The sequence below is a fragment of the Anabrus simplex genome, chromosome 2 (genome assembly GCF_040414725.1).
Source record: "Anabrus simplex isolate iqAnaSimp1 chromosome 2, ASM4041472v1, whole genome shotgun sequence".
Taxonomy (NCBI): Eukaryota; Metazoa; Arthropoda; class Insecta; order Orthoptera; family Tettigoniidae; genus Anabrus; species Anabrus simplex.
Window position 1 is genome coordinate 1,026,400,982 of NC_090266.1, and position 16,166 is coordinate 1,026,417,147.

Below are 16,166 nucleotides of genomic sequence, written 5' to 3' on the forward strand. Positions count from 1 at the left end.
GAACATGAGAATATGTAAAAAAATGTAGGTATATTTATAAACAAATGGAAATGTAACTGCATGTCACAACATATTTTTAATGTCGTTAATAATTTCAAGAAGTATCGGAACAATAACACTTCATGTTATTCAGAACAACGTGCCACCATACATTTATTAACCTCCAGGGCGAAAGAGATATCCATGACGAGTGTACGTAGGCTCATTCACTAATACGGGAATACACAGCATCGAGTCCAGTCTGCAACAGGCACTATGAAAGAGAAGGAAATCAGTTCGTAAAGAACAAAAACTAATTTGAAGAGTAACTTTAAAAAATAAGTTCCAAACACTGGATTCAACATATGAAAAAAAACCCCAGCAGTTTCATAAGTCCTATAGCAAAAAAGGACTTTGTTACCTTTCGGTTGTTTCCAGAAGGTTTGAAATACTTCAGAAGGCAGGAATTATATTACACTTTATTCCAATTATTCAAAACCATAACAGTCCATCGCAACACACAAGTTCAGTCTTAACAAACAAATTAAAAATGGTGAATAAGGCGAATAGTCACATGTACTGAGAATGGTATAATGGGAAATATCACTCGCTTGAAATTGATCGTAAAAGGTTCGAACAAGTTTAATCGCTATCGCAATCAAATTCAATAACTCTCATAACTCCGATGACCTTCGATGATAGGCCCCTTTAAACAACAAGCATCATCATCATCAAGTTGGCATTTAAGGCCTAATTTTATTTTTGCAGGGCACAAAAACAGAGTGCTACTCTTTGCTGTTAAATACTGTCTCTTTATGTGTACCAACTTGTGGTAAAGCTCCGAGCTGGTCAATGGATCCCAGGCGTGTTGGGTCCTGTGCGTAAAAACTCCCTCTAAATAAATTTATGGCAAGGCTACAACCAATGGGGAACCTATAATAGTTGTTGGCGGACAAGACTAGGGTACGTTATTCTATAAATTATGGGCAGACTACGACGTAAGATTGAAGAAAACTTGATTAAATAAAACATTAATAGAATTAACGAACAGATCATGACGTAAGCATAACACAATGAGAAATTAAAATCTCGATAAAATTGATCGCAATTATGCACTTAACTCGCACAGATTATAACTGGGCTTGAATTAATTACAAAATGCTACAGCGGCTCTTAACTTATTACTGTATATTAGACTTCGGAGTGAATACTCGACATTACATCTCTGTGATAAACATCACAGTGAATTTCTAACACTGCGTACCTAATTGTCTCGGGAGAAAATGCACAAATAAGAACGCAATTTTTTTTTTGCAAGCTGCTTAACGTCGCACCGACACAGATAGGTCTTCTGGTGACGATGGGATAGGAAAGGGCTAGGAGTGGGAAGGAAGCGTTCGTGGCCTTAATTAAGGTACATCCCCAGTATTTGCCTGATGTGAAAATTGGAAACCACGGAAAACCATCTTCAGGGCTGCCGACAGTGGGGTTCGAATCCACTATCTCCCGAATACTGGATACTGGCCGCACTTAATCGACTGCAGCTGTCGAGCTCGGTCAAATAAGAACGACTTTACATAATAGCCTAAGGTGATCTAGAGCACACTACGGACATTACTCCACGCAGGGGGAAAACAAATAAACGCAAACATAACGTAGATTCGGACCACATACAAATATACAAATGAATCAAACACAACAAGAAATGTAAATGCTTAGATGTTGTCGAATTTGTCCAGCTACTAAACATGCCTCACGTTCACACCAACAAAGATCTCATTTCCATGTAGCAAAAATATACAGAAATACAAACACTGTTAGAACTTTGACCTCCGAAATAAATGGTCATGGTCATGGCAACACGAAATAAATATCAGTTTCACATAAATATCAGTTTCACACATGGTCCTGCATACTGATTCTTCATTATGATGGGAATAATTCTCCATAAAAATATAAAATAAAATAACTTCTAGCAACGTGGATGAGAATATACATAGGCAGCACTAAAACACATGACCCTCCTTGGTAGCAAAGAGATCCTCGTTGGAATTAGCCTTCAACGGAATTAAAATCAACAGAGCCCCTAGGTGTTAACACACGCAGCTAAGTAAATTAGGGATACCTACTCCCTCGCAAATAAAAAAAGAAACTGGCCTACACTGGTCCAAGTTCAACTGGACGATGCTGCAAATAAAAGTACAGTAACTACCCAAGGAAAGTCTAACTTAAATACACGTCCACTACGCTGACCTTTAACTGAAGAAAAATATACACTATCTCGCCGAATCAAATAATCCTCACGACCTACATTTTATTGTATATGACAATAAACAAAGTTCACAATATTTGACTCTCTAAATATGAATTTCGAACACTTAGTGAAAACCATACCAGCATGCGCGTGAAATAACTCCATCTTCTTTCTAACTCTAATTTACTCCAATGCTTAATTTAAGTGTAATTTTATGACTGCAATTACGCCGCTATCGACTCAACCTACTTCGATGAATACAGAACTTAGAAAATTGAACAAAATATATAAATAATAGCCGGGCTTCGATTAGAGATCAATTTTATTCAACACTCATCTCGCAACTGATGACAACACTTACGTATCACTAAACACATATGTACAAATCTGGATATCAGACGAGGAATCTGTCTGGGTATCGTGATCCTAACGTCACTGCATAAACATGTAAAATACACCACATCCTACTTACAATGTTTCCAAGACGACCCAGCAATAACGCAGAACTTAATAGCCATCCAGGAACTAATATAGAAACACAAACACTCACATGTATTGTCCAATCTGACTACATGTCTCCCCTTTTACTTCCCTAAATTTACATTATGAATTATAGTTAATTAAACTACTTGATGAATCTCCCTTATATATTACGATTTCCCACCGCAACACACAGCTTCAGTGTTAACAAAAATTTAAAAAAAACCCAGCTGAATAAGGTGAATAAGCACATGTATTGAGAATGGCATCGCGGTATCACTCGCTTGAAATCGATTGTAAAAAAATCGAGCGAGGTCAATCGCTATCGGCGTCGGGTTCAATTACTCTCATTTCCTTCACATAGGTAGCATTTATAGGTCTAATTTTATTTTTGAAGGGTACAAAAGTGGGAGTGTTACTAGTCACTATTGAAAACTTGTCAAATAGGCACTCATTATACAAGTTCGTACTTCACGATCAAGGTTGTAGCCTCTGTGAAGCTGGCTGTGAAGATCACCAGCGCAAACTAACAACGGATTCAAGTACTACTTGAAACTAGCTACAGATCGGTACCAAAAGTGTTTCACTCCCCTCTCCTCCTTGCTTAAGTTAATAGAGTAACACTGTTCAACCAGCGATTCAACGCCGAACCCCAGGCAGCGGTATATAACTTAGCTGCCTGAACGTCTCCAGGCACGGGAATTTTTGGAGAGATGTGATCATCATTTAAATGATGTAGGTGTGGATGCCGTGTGACACAGGAAGAAGTCATATAACATCGGATGCGAACGCGGAACGACCAATGACGTGGGCATTACTGCATCAGCAAATTTTGATGGCTCTCTTTCTGAAGTCCAGCGATACGATGACCACCTGATGAAGACGTCAACATTGCAGAAGGTAAAAAGAGTCCACTCCTTCATCGCCTATTCTCCAGAGGCAGGCCCAACCAAAACGGCCAAATACGGTTTCTGGGCGATATTTGACGAGAAGACCACAGAAGTGCCTTCAGAAGACTATCTTAACGTCTCGAGTGACCTCAGCGGACACGTTGGCTGCATCAAAGTAGACCATGCAGCTCACAGTGGACATGGATATGGTGAGAAGAACGATGATGGCCAGAAAATCCTCGATTTATGACTGGTTTAGGAAGCGTGATTAACATCTAAGTATATACTACAGTGTTAAAAACCCAAAGCAAATAGACTACATCCTCGTTAGGCATCGAGATTTTAAATGCGTTCTGGTCACTACAGTCGTGCCTTATGAAACAGTCGCAACCCAACACCGACCAGCTATTTTCAAGGTCTGTATAAACTATACCAGTTTGCACAGGAGCAGTGAGAGTCAAATAGTGGAGCTTTAATGAGAAGGAAACCAATAATTGTGCGAATTACTCTGCCAACAACCACAAGCGTTGAAGTTACCTGAACAAAATGAAGAATACTGTCCACGAAGCCGTGTGCTCTTCCTGGAAGAACAAAGCCAGGACTATATCCGATCGATAAAGACAAAGTTTGGAAGGATATAGTAAAATTTCTTTTCGTAGAAATAAACAACTGTATCGCAAGTTTCTGGAAGACAAAACATATTCCAATTGGAACGTTTACAAAATAGCCCGCAGCGAATCGAAAGAAACGTAACGGCGACAAAAATCACTTATTACGCAGACTTCTACCCGTCCAATTAAGACGCCTTAAAACAGAAGGTACCCAACACTTCTATGGCATTAATAACGAAAAGGGAAACGTGCGTGTTGCTTGCAAGAAACCCATAATCTGTTCATCACTAACACCTGATTTAAGAACCGTGCTTAACATCTAATCATGTACTACAGCGTTACAAACTCAGAGCAGATAGACTACACCTCATTCGTCGTCGAGATGCTCCTGGCAAAGTTACGTCAAGAAGATCTCAGCAGAATACTTCGCGCACCCTCCAGTTCCAATCAGCACTGTCGTCGAAGGAACCCGCACACCTCTCTACATCACCAAAAGTCAAGGCTGTTTTAAACCAAATGAAGTCAGAAAATGCCAGAGGTCTAGAAAACATAGCGGCGAATTTGTGGTGCTATTGAAGATATAATTCAGCAGATTGCTTAAAAAAGACTCTTCAGTCAAAGGGAGACAAGTGCCACGTGATTGGAAACGAAGCACAAAGAAAGTAAGTCCCAGTGAGAATGCCAATTACCCCCAATTCGACTTCAGAGCCACAGCATTAAAACGGTCAAGAGCATTTTTGACAAGTAAATTCGTGAGATCATCCAGGTGAACAATGGACACAATCCATACCACATGGCAGAGAAGTATCTTGAGGAGGAAAAGGCACTATATAACTCTTTCTTAGATCTCGAGAAGGCTTTTCATCGTGTGCCGCGTGACCTCATAGGGTTAGCACTTCAACAACACGGCGTTCTGAGGTACCTTGTCAACTGCATGCAGCTGATTTGCGCAGAGCCAAGAAGCTACATTCAAGCTGCTACAGGAGCATCTGATAATCATCGTACTACTGTCGGCGTTCATCAAGGTTCGGTCGAGCCACTACTGTTGTCCAGCTTTAGGACAGACCTGCACCAACAACGATGTCATGTTAACCACCGAAAACCAAATGAATATCCAAGTCTAGATTCAGGAATTTAATGATTGGCTTGGTCAGTACGGACTGAGATTCAAGCAAAGGAAGAAATACACTGACTGACAGAGCAAATGCAACACCAAGAAGGAGTGGTCAGAACTTTATGCCAATTGCAGGGTAGACTGACGTCACTGAGGTATGCTCATGATGTGAAATGCGCCGCTGTGCTGCGCACGTAGCGAACGATAAATGGGACACGGCGTTCGCGAATGGCCCACTTCGTACCGTGATTTCTCAGCCGACAGTCATTGTAGAACGTGTTGTCGTGTGCCACAGGACACGTGTATAGCTAAGAATGCCAGGCCGCCGTCAACGGAGGCATTTCCAGCAGACAGACGACTTTACGAGGGGTATGGTGATCGGGCTGAGAAGGGCAGGTTGGCCGCTTCGTCAAATCGCAGCCGATACCCATAGGGATGTGTCCACGGTGCAGCGCCTGTGGCGAAGATGGTTGGCGCAGGGACATGTGGCACGTGCGAGGGGTCCAGGCGCAGCCCGAGTGACGTCAGCACGCGAGGATCGGCGCATCCGCCGCCAAGCGGTGGCAGCCCCGCACGCCACGTCAACCGCCATTCTTCAGCATGTGCAAGACACCCTGGCTGTTCCAATATCGACCAGAACAATTTCCCGTCGATTGGTTGAAGGAGGCCTGCACTCGCGGCGTCCGCTCAGAAGACTACCATTGACTCCACAGCATAGACGTGCACGCCTGGCATGGTGCCGGGCTAGAGCGACTTGGATGACGGAATGGCGGAACGTCGTGTTCTCCGATGAGTCACGCTTCTGTTCTGTCAGTGATAGTCACCGCAGACGAGTGTGGCGTCGGCGTGGAGAAAGGTCAAATCCGGCAGTAACTGTGGAGCGCCCTACCGCTAGACAACGCGACATCATGGTTTGGGGGCGCTATTACGTATGATTCCACGTCACCTCTAGTGCGTATTCAAGGCACGTTAAATGCCCACCGCTACGTGCAGCATGTGCTGCGGCCGGTGGCACTCCCGTACCTTCAGGGGCTGCCCAATGCTCTGTTTCAACAGGATAATGCCCGCCCACACACTGCTCGCATCTCCCAACAGGCTCTACGTGGTGTACAGATGCTTCCGTGGCCAGCGTACTCTCCGGATCTCTCACCAATCGAACACGTGTGGGATCTCATTGGACGCCGTTTGCAAACTCTGCCCCAGCCTCGTACGGACGACCAACTGTGGCAAATGGTTGACAGAGAATGGAGAACCATCCCTCAGGACACCATCCGCACTCTTATTGACTCTGTACCTCGACGTGTTTCTGCGTGCATCGCCGCTCGCGGTGGTCCTACATCCTACTGAGTCGATGCCGTGCGCATTGTGTAACCTGCATATCGGTTTGAAATAAACACCAATTATTCGTCCGTGCCGTCTCTGTTTTTCCCCAACTTTCATCCCTTTCGAACCACTCCTTCTTGGTGTTGCATTTGCTCTGTCAGTCAGTGTAATAAATGACATCAGATCCAAAATAATTGGTACAATCCAATTAGATGCCAGTTATCTGCCCCGAACGACGAAATATACGTACCTGAGGTCTACAATCAATTATCATGGCCGACTTGCTGAAGAGGTAAACGCAAGAATTCATGCTACATGGGTGGAGTGGCGAATGACGACAGACGTCACCTGTGATCGTCGGATATTTCGAATGAACGAAGATTTACCGTAGTATCGTTCATGCCGTTGCATGTACAGTAATTAATGTTGGCTAACCTCCAAGGAATCAGAGCATCGGCTTGAAGTCATGGATGGATAGATAGATAGATATATAGATAGATTTATCATCAAATTGTTATGTCCCCAATTATAAATGATTCAACCAATACACATTAAATACATATAAAGGAATCTCCCAAAATAATTACCATGTTTGAATCAATTCTAGAGACCTTTATATACACATATTTACTGCACCTTAAATAATTAAAAAGGAATTTCCTAAAACAATTACCATGTTTAAACTAAATCTAGGGACATTTAAATACACATATTTACATATTTATACAGAGAGGACCTAACGTTCTTGGGGTCGATAGGTCACGTCCAACTTTAGAGGGGCGGTGAATGAAAAATGTCCATTGATTCATCCACCTCATTTAGTGAATGTAGAGCCCTCAGAAGCCATAAGTTTTCCCGAGCTACAGTTCTCATTTTAGGCGGATGAAAAATATAACTTTGCCTAGAAACGCGGAGAGGAACATGTAATAGAATCAACCACAGCAATGTTGAACAGTTCACTCTATTCGTCGGACACACATAAAGAAAAAAGGTACTGGAATATCTGTGGCGCAAGTGCAATGTCGTCGTACTCACAGTTTCACAAAAAGACTCGTAATTAGACGAAGAGAGAGAAACACCCAAACCTTTGTACCTGATATATTTCAAGAACCTCATTTGGACTCTTTCCAAGTTATGTATTATATACTGCTGAGAAGGTAGCCACGCCTCGCAAGAGTGTTCTAGCGATGGCCTGATTAGAATGCAAAACAAAGTCATCGAAGTTCTAGGAGAAACAAGTTCGGCGCATGTCTAATTTTAGATTTTAATTTTAATTTTGTCTAATTGTTTCTCGAAAGAAATACCGTAACAGTTTGAAAGAGTCACACCAAGATCACTTATTTCATTCACATGAGCTATTTTTAAATAGCGTAAATGGTAAGGGTAATTTACTGGTTCCAACTTACGTGAAAAAGTGATTGCATTAATTCCAACTTACGTGAAAAATTAATTGCATTACATTTGGAAGTATTCAAGTAGCTACTTTTGACACCAATTACTTAGGACTTACAAGTCAGACTTACAGTCTGTCTCACTATTTACCACCCTAAAGATCTTCAGATCGTCAGAATAGAGAAGGCAGTTGCTATGTTTTATAAATGTTATATCATTTATGAATATAACAAAAAAAAGGACCCAATAAAGAGCCTGGCGAACACCGGAAGTAGGGTGGTACGGCGTTGACATAATACCATCAGATTTTACTATGCAAACCCTGTATGTGAGATAGCTTCGAATCCACTCTAACGCACTTCCTCCTATGCCTTATGCTGACAATTTGATGAGCAGAACATCATTATGAAATGAATCAGCTTCCACTTGTTCAACCAATCAATCAGTCACTACTGATCTGCATTTAAGGCAGTCGCCCAGGTGGCAGATTCCCTATCTGTTCAGCCATATTGAACACGGTAAAGCGTTTCTGTACGAATCCGCGCCGAGCTACATTAATATACTGCGAAACTGAACTGTACAATCTGTTAATTACGATGGAGTAAAATATGCTTATCAACATCTGGCATTACCAGGTTCGATCGCATCTCCAACGAAACGTAGCACCAATCGAGAAAATGTGAAGGGCCGGTTTGCGATGGTATGGACGTGTGATGCTGCGGTCCGGAGTAAGCTCCATCGCTAGGAAGGGCTACATCTTGAAAGCTGCTGAGAAAATACCAAAGGGGTGACCGAGGCAACGATGAACTGATACGCTACACGAATACCTCAGAAGCGTAAGAAAAAGAAGCACGAAATTCTAGGTGTACGGCTTATTTATAATGATAATAGGCAACTTGATGTTTTGGGGGCATACAGACCTACATTGAAGCTGATGCGGAATTATTTGATACGATAATCAGTTATGTGGGGAACGATGAAGAATGGAACATTATTGTAGCGGGTGATCTCAATTTAGCATATGTTACGAACAATGGAAAATGGTAAAGTACTACGTAAACAGCCAATGGGGTGTGTTTAAAGCAATTGTTGAGGAGTATGAAAACAGTTGTGATATTTAAAAGTGGTAAGGGATGGCAAAGACCCATTATACTAAAACAAGAAAATGAAGAGATTAAGAGGGAGGTGCAGACAGAGCCGGATTAAGGTGTTTGAGGGCCCTGGGCTATTTAAAAATGTGGGGCCCCTTCTTCGTAACCAAGCCCCCCCCCCCTGGCAGCGCCGGGGAAGGTACCTGGGTCTTCGGGGATGGCAGTCATTATTGCTACCACTACACCAACGAGATAGGCGATAGGCAATTTATTATTTACGACTCCGAGTATTCCATACAATGTGACTGAAGTTTAAAATACACATTAGGATTCCCTTTCATTGTTCCTATGACCATCTTCCTAATGCTCATGTTTTCCAATTCCGTAAAGACCTAATCTCTCTTAAAACAGCAGACTTAGATATTACACTACCAGTAACAGTCTCATCAGGCGTCGATGCACTTGCAGACTTCCTATCAAGAATGTTGATATTTTCGGCAACTTATCAATTTCTATCAAATGTTGTTCTTTTAATTTGCGCTTTTTTGGGATATTTTCTATCCATTTTACAAGAACATTACAGTGGTAACTTACGAATGGTTCAATAATCAGAGGTGAACTGGAAGTTCTCTTCCTGATACAAAGATATAGTGTAGCATGCGCATTCCACCGTGCTTCCCCTGTCCCCTCCCGCTCACTTTCTAGACCTCTTCCCCCTTCCCCTCTGCCCGTACTCGCAAGCTGCCAGATTTAAACTTTCGTCAACAATAACCTTTACAATAATTACAGTGTGTAAGTAGCGAGGATTCGTGTCTCCGGACGGTAAGTGATTCTAGCAGTGATGAAATACTAACGCGGACAGCTGCTATTTGCTTTACGTCGCACTGACACAGATAGGTCTCATGGCGACGATGGGATAGGAAAGGCCTAGGAGTTGGAAGGAAGCGGCCGTGGCCTTAATTATGGTACAGCCCCGGCATTTGCCTGGTGTGAAAATGGGAAACCACGGAAAACCATCTTCAGGGCTGCCGACAGTGGGACTCGAACCACTATCTCCCGATTACTGGATACTGGCCGCACTTAAGCGACTGCAGCTATCGAGCTCGGTAACGGGGACAGCTGATAAGAAGGAAGGAAGGAAGGAAGGAAAAGTGCGTGTTCGATATTTTGCGAGCGTAAATATTCATATACATGCACGGAGGTGGAGCAGCAGGCCTTTTTTATACAAATTTAGGTTCGGCCAAGGGCCGGGGCCCCTTTGCACGCGGGGCCCAGGGCTGCAGCCTTTTTAGCCCCCCTTAATCCCGCCCCGGGTGCAGATTAGAAAGAAATATACTTAGGAATGGTTGCGGGAGTAAGGAGAGATTAAAGTAACGTACCAGGAAATTGAATTTAGCAAAATAGTCAGCTAAGGATAACATGATGGACTTAAAGGTAGAAACAGGTTCCTGGGAGGACATTCCAGGGATCATTAATAAATGAATTGAATTGTATTGAATTTATTGATAATGATTTACATGCCACTGAGGCTGAAAAGCCCCTTTATGTAGCGTCTCCGTATAAAACAATACAGGTTTATGAACACACTAACTACATTTTATAATATTAAACATTAAACTTAAAAAAATTAAAATACAGATACTAAATCCAATAAAATTAAAACATAAATTATATAAGAAGTAAGAAAGTACCTATATCATCTTATTTATTATTTTAGACGACAAGAATCTAAAGAATATAAAGCTAAAACAGAAACAATATTCTTAGAAATGTACATATTTCTGATTGTTAGATACAAGAATGCCTGATCTCAGCCCCTTGCGTACTCTTCCAGGAAGATAGATGTTAAGGACTGCTTTAGTTGGGTACAGTTAGTGTCATTTGCGAAACGGTGAAGATTAAAGACGTTAAAGACGATGGAAGTGTGTATGTGAGGACTTACAGAGGATAGAAGTATTCAGTCAACGGTATGTAAAGGTAGTTGGATACAGGGTTAATGTCCAGTTTGAGGAGGTGACTATTACTGGCGAATTGCTGAGATTAGGGCCTACTATGATAATAAAGATATTTACAAAAAGATATAAGTTGAAAGCTAGAAAAACAGCTGGGATTGATAAGATTCATGGGGATATATTAAACGCTATGCGTTGGGTTACAGTGCCATATCTGAAATATCTGAATACTTATTTGATTACCGTTTGCGTGCGATACCAAATGAAAGGAAAGTTGCAATAGTAGCCCCAGGATACAAGGGAGACGGTGATAAACATGGAACAAAGCAAACCTCATGCCACGACAGCCCCGAATGGCCATGGCCAACCAAGCGACCGCTGCTCATCCCGAAGACCTGAAGATTATGAGGTGTCGTGTGGTCAGCACTACGGATCCTCTTGGCCGTGATTTTTGGCTTTATAGACCGGGGCCGCCATCTCACTGTCAGATAACAACTCAATTGTAATTAAGTAAGCTGAGCGGCCCTCGCACCAGCCCTCAGATCCAGGTAAACTCTCTAACCTGCCGGAAATCGAACCCGTGGTTTCCAGATAAGATGCAGGCACACTACTCATTCACCGCGGGGCTGGTGGTGATAAGCGTAACAGATAATTACAGGCCAGTTAACTTGATGTGTGTTGTTTGAAAGGTCTGGAATATATATATATATATATATTTACAAGTTGCTTTACGTCGCACCGACACAGATGGATCTTATGGCGACGAAGGGATAGGAAAGGGCTAGGAGTGGGAAGGAAGCAGCCGTGGCCTTAATTAAGTTACATCCCCAGAATTTACCTGGTGTGAAAATAGGAAACCACGGAAAGCATCTTCAGGGCTGCCGACAGTGGGGTTCGAACCCACTATCTCCCGAATACTGGATACTGGTCGCACTTAAGCTACTGCAGCTATCGAGCTTGATGTATATATTATATTAGACACGTTTGCGAAATTACTACTGGTTTGATGGTAGGCTGTTCGAGTTTAGGGCAGTTTATTCCGGTGAGGCTCAACTTGTAGAATTCTAGCAAGATATAGCAGATATTCTAGATTCAGGTGGTCAAGTGGGCTCTGCCGCTATTGACCTGACCAAGGCTTTTGATAGGGTAGATCATGGGAGATTGCTGACGAAAATGAGGGTTAATGGACTAGACAAAATAGTGGATCCCTTCAAATGGTTATGAGGGTATTTGGGGTTGTAGTAAGGATGTAAAGGAGAGGACATATAAGTCTCTGGTAAGACCCCAGTTAGAGTATGGCTCGGTGGTATGGAAGCCACACCAGGATACGAGAACTGGAAAAGATCCAATGGAAAGCAGCGCAATTTGTTCTTTTTGATTTCCAGCAAAAGAGTATTGTTACTAAAATGCTGCAAACTTTGGGCTGAGATGATGAGGAATAAGGGGACGAGCTGCTCGACTTAGTGGTATGTTCCGAGCTGTCAGTGGAATGACATTAGTAGATGAATAGGCTCGATTGAAGCTTTTAAAAGTAGGAAAGATCATAACATGAATATAAATTTGGAATTCAAGAGGACAGACTGGCGCAAATATTCATTTATAAGACGAGGAGTAAGGAATTGGAATAACTGATCAAGGGAATTGTTCGACACATTTCAAAGTTTAATGAAAACATTTAAGAAAAGCTAGGTAAACAATTAATAGAAAATCTACCACCTGAGAGACAATCCTAAATGTGGGTTATTGACGAATGATGATGATAACATAACCCATGACTGGAAGAAATGGAGACAACCTGCCACTTGGCAAAACGAACGCTAAAGCGAAAGAAGAATGCAGTAGCACGGATATACTGGGTTTAAGTCATTGTTGTCATTTTTTATATTTCAACCGGGCTGGATTTGGGTGTTCAAATTTGGTTTATTAGACATTACATCATATCCAAGCACTCTTTTCCCATCTTGTTTCACAATAACTAAACCCTGTTAGTCTCATATTATCGTATAACATTCTACTGAAAGATCAACTGTGGAATGTGCATCATATTTCTTTGTTGAGAGCGTGTCTCTGAAAGTTCATTCACACTTTCGTTTAGGAAACATTTTTCAAATTACATTTTACAATTAACGTGGTCTTTGTAGTTTGGACAAAAAATTGGTTCCTCGCATCAGACCAAATTTAATTAATCAATCCCTCATTGCCTTACCTCACTGCCACCTGATGATCGATATGAGCTATAAGGTTCCGAATATCGAACCATAGAATTGATTATAGTGCCATCTATTGGATGTAGTAAATAATTCGTCAATGTTTTACGTGATAATTAAAATAGTTTTAGGAGGTGGATAATGTGGAGTATAAATTTAAGAAGATTAAAGAAAGACAAATTTGGAATAACATACGGTAACGGGACGCTGGTTTTGAAATGGGACTTTTGGCACCCAGAGCACAATTTTCTGGCGGCAGCGGATACGACGGTCAAATAAACGGCCAATTCCGTCAAAAGTGAGTCGTCTGGTCACTCTACACTGTACGACAGCCCTTGTAAGGATCAGTTAGCTCGTAAATAGCACCTACTTGAGAGACGAGTATACAGCTCAATCAAGATGCTGTAGTTTATGGGAGGTGTGTGTGGTATGTCGTTGTTTTTTGTCGGGTGGCTTGGGCGACTATTATAATTCTCGAATCAGGTGCCATATCGAGAGCTTCCATACTGAAATTAGTCTACTCGTCCTCACCAACAGAATACGTTCTCTTTCTCTGCTACTCGTTTTACATCGCGCCAATAGTGACAGGCCTTATCATAACGATGGGATAGGAAAGGGTTAGTATTTAGAAGGAGGCGATCGTGGCCTTAATCAGGTCATGGTCACCCAAACTGTGTAGACAAATTGCTCGGTACTCATAGAGAAGAGCAGCACCAATTGACCTAGACGTTGTGCCATGCCGCATTCCGAGATAAGAATGAACCTGAGGAAACACAAAAGTTGGAGGATTATGAATCATAGTTGCGTCGACTGCCACAATAAATGTGACAAGGCTGCCAATTTCGGAAGATGTCACACCGCCAGTCTGCCTTATTCTTTTTAGAGCTTCTATATTTCCTTGTGTTTGAACTGTAGACACTCTAGTCTGGTCGCAGTTCAAAATTTGTTCATGTGGGATGGGTCCAAAACTACAATAAATATCGTCGAATACAACGATATATTTTGTTAAAACTGGCCCCCCCTGCTTAAACTTATTGCTCTTGGGGTTCTAATGGATATATAGGTATGATGTTTCATGAATTCCCTCATTCATTCCTCTTCAGCTATTTTTTGTTTATTTTATTTGCTGGCACGGACAAACTTGTAAGCCAGTTCCCTAACACACTTGTTTGGTCAAAGCTTAGTTAATTTTTACGATTGTTTCTATATAAATTAAGAAACAATTTTCTTCGGTCTCAGAAAATTTCGTACTTTTCTGATGTAGGTTATTACATAAAGTTTCAGCTTCAGGGTTTCAAACTTTCGACAAATGCCTTGACATAGTAGCTAAAATCACAGAGTACACTTTGCATGTTTCTCTACCATCTGTACTACCCGTTGGCATTTTTGACAAATTGACTGAGTTTGAACTCGGAGGATAAGTGCACAAGTCAGAACAAAGAATGTTCCAAGATACGCCGTGCTCAAGTTAAAACACTCTCCCCTACTGTCCGAGCCGATGCTCAGAACATCGTTCCTTACGACAATAATATCTGTTTTGCTTTATAAATACTGAAGGCTATCTTACTACCTGCAACTTGTAAAATATGTCCCTTTCTGCAATTTATCATAGTATCTCAATATATAGTGTCTCTGAAAGAAGGACATATGTGATCCTCTTTGTCATTAATTCAAGATTACGATTATTATTCAAATGAACGCCAGATTTAGGACAGGATCAAGAACAGATCACTCAGTCTGGGAAGAATCCAGCTAAGATCGTCTTATGGGTGTTTTAAGGATAATTGTTTGATTTCTTGAAGATATATTAAGGTCGAGTGAACTGACAACAATACTGGTATTTACACGCAAACACACACATGGGTATAGATTGAAAATGGGGGCTAACTTCACATCGTGCTATCACATGAAATTTTCTTCTCCTGTCGTGTTTCTATGTCCCATAATGTCCCCGTCGTTACAGACGGAAGGAATAGTACTTGTTAGAAAGGAGCACTAACGCTGCTAATGGCAATTATAGCATACTAGCAAACTCACCTAATTATTTTGGGCCTTGTGATTTGCATAAAATATGTTCTTTCTGTTGCAGGTTACAGTAACAAATGTCCACATGGCTAATCTGGTAACAATCAGAGGTATTATCATACATCGCAGTTTATCCAGATTGAGAATGGCTACAGATCGGAATGAGTAAGTGAAATTCATCTGAAAAGATTGCATGCTGTGCGAACAAATGCTGTGCAATAGTTATGAAAATTAACTTAGCCTCTTATAGCGGATTGGCTTTCAGACAAGAAGTTAGTATGTTCAGGCTAGTTTGAAAGTATGCAATGAACAGATCATAACCCAGAATAACAAAATGCCTCATTCTATGCAATGTTTGAGAATTAATCTAAGCTAGCAGATCAAGTGTATCCGGACACCTTCTGGAAACTGTCGTCTAAGTACTCCTCGGACATTCTGCCCAGTGGACTTCAACACCGGGCCACGGACTAGTGTAACAAATACCGCATATCACATGCTACGACCCACTGCTACCCGTGGAAAGCGTGAAGACTATCATAATACCAGCAATTTGGAAAATATATCCCTTTGTACGATTTGCAATAACACCTCAATATATAATGTTTCTGAAAGAAGGACATATGTGATTCCCTTTCTCATGAATGAAAGGTAACGAATGAAGCGAATGCAGTTCGAGGCTATTGACTGAAAACTTATTGTCCACAAACCACTCATGGACAAACTCCGTACACAAGTCCATACGGCATCTATACGACATCAGGAGATATGGTGTAATAAATACCACATACAAAATGCTACGGTACACTGCTACAAGTAGCTGCCCTTAATAAAATCTAATACGTGGTGCG

General features: G+C 41.6%; 1 protein-coding gene across 1 annotated transcript in view; it reads left to right on the forward strand.

Moving 5' to 3' along the window:
- The window catches only part of LOC136863764 (neprilysin-11-like), a 204,022-nt gene that overhangs the window by 99,817 nt on the left and 88,039 nt on the right, over positions 1-16,166 (forward strand). The window contains exon 12 of the mRNA XM_067140117.2: positions 15,383-15,483. Within this exon, the coding sequence (XP_066996218.2) occupies positions 15,383-15,483 (101 nt within the window). The remainder of the gene's footprint in view (positions 1-15,382; positions 15,484-16,166) is intronic.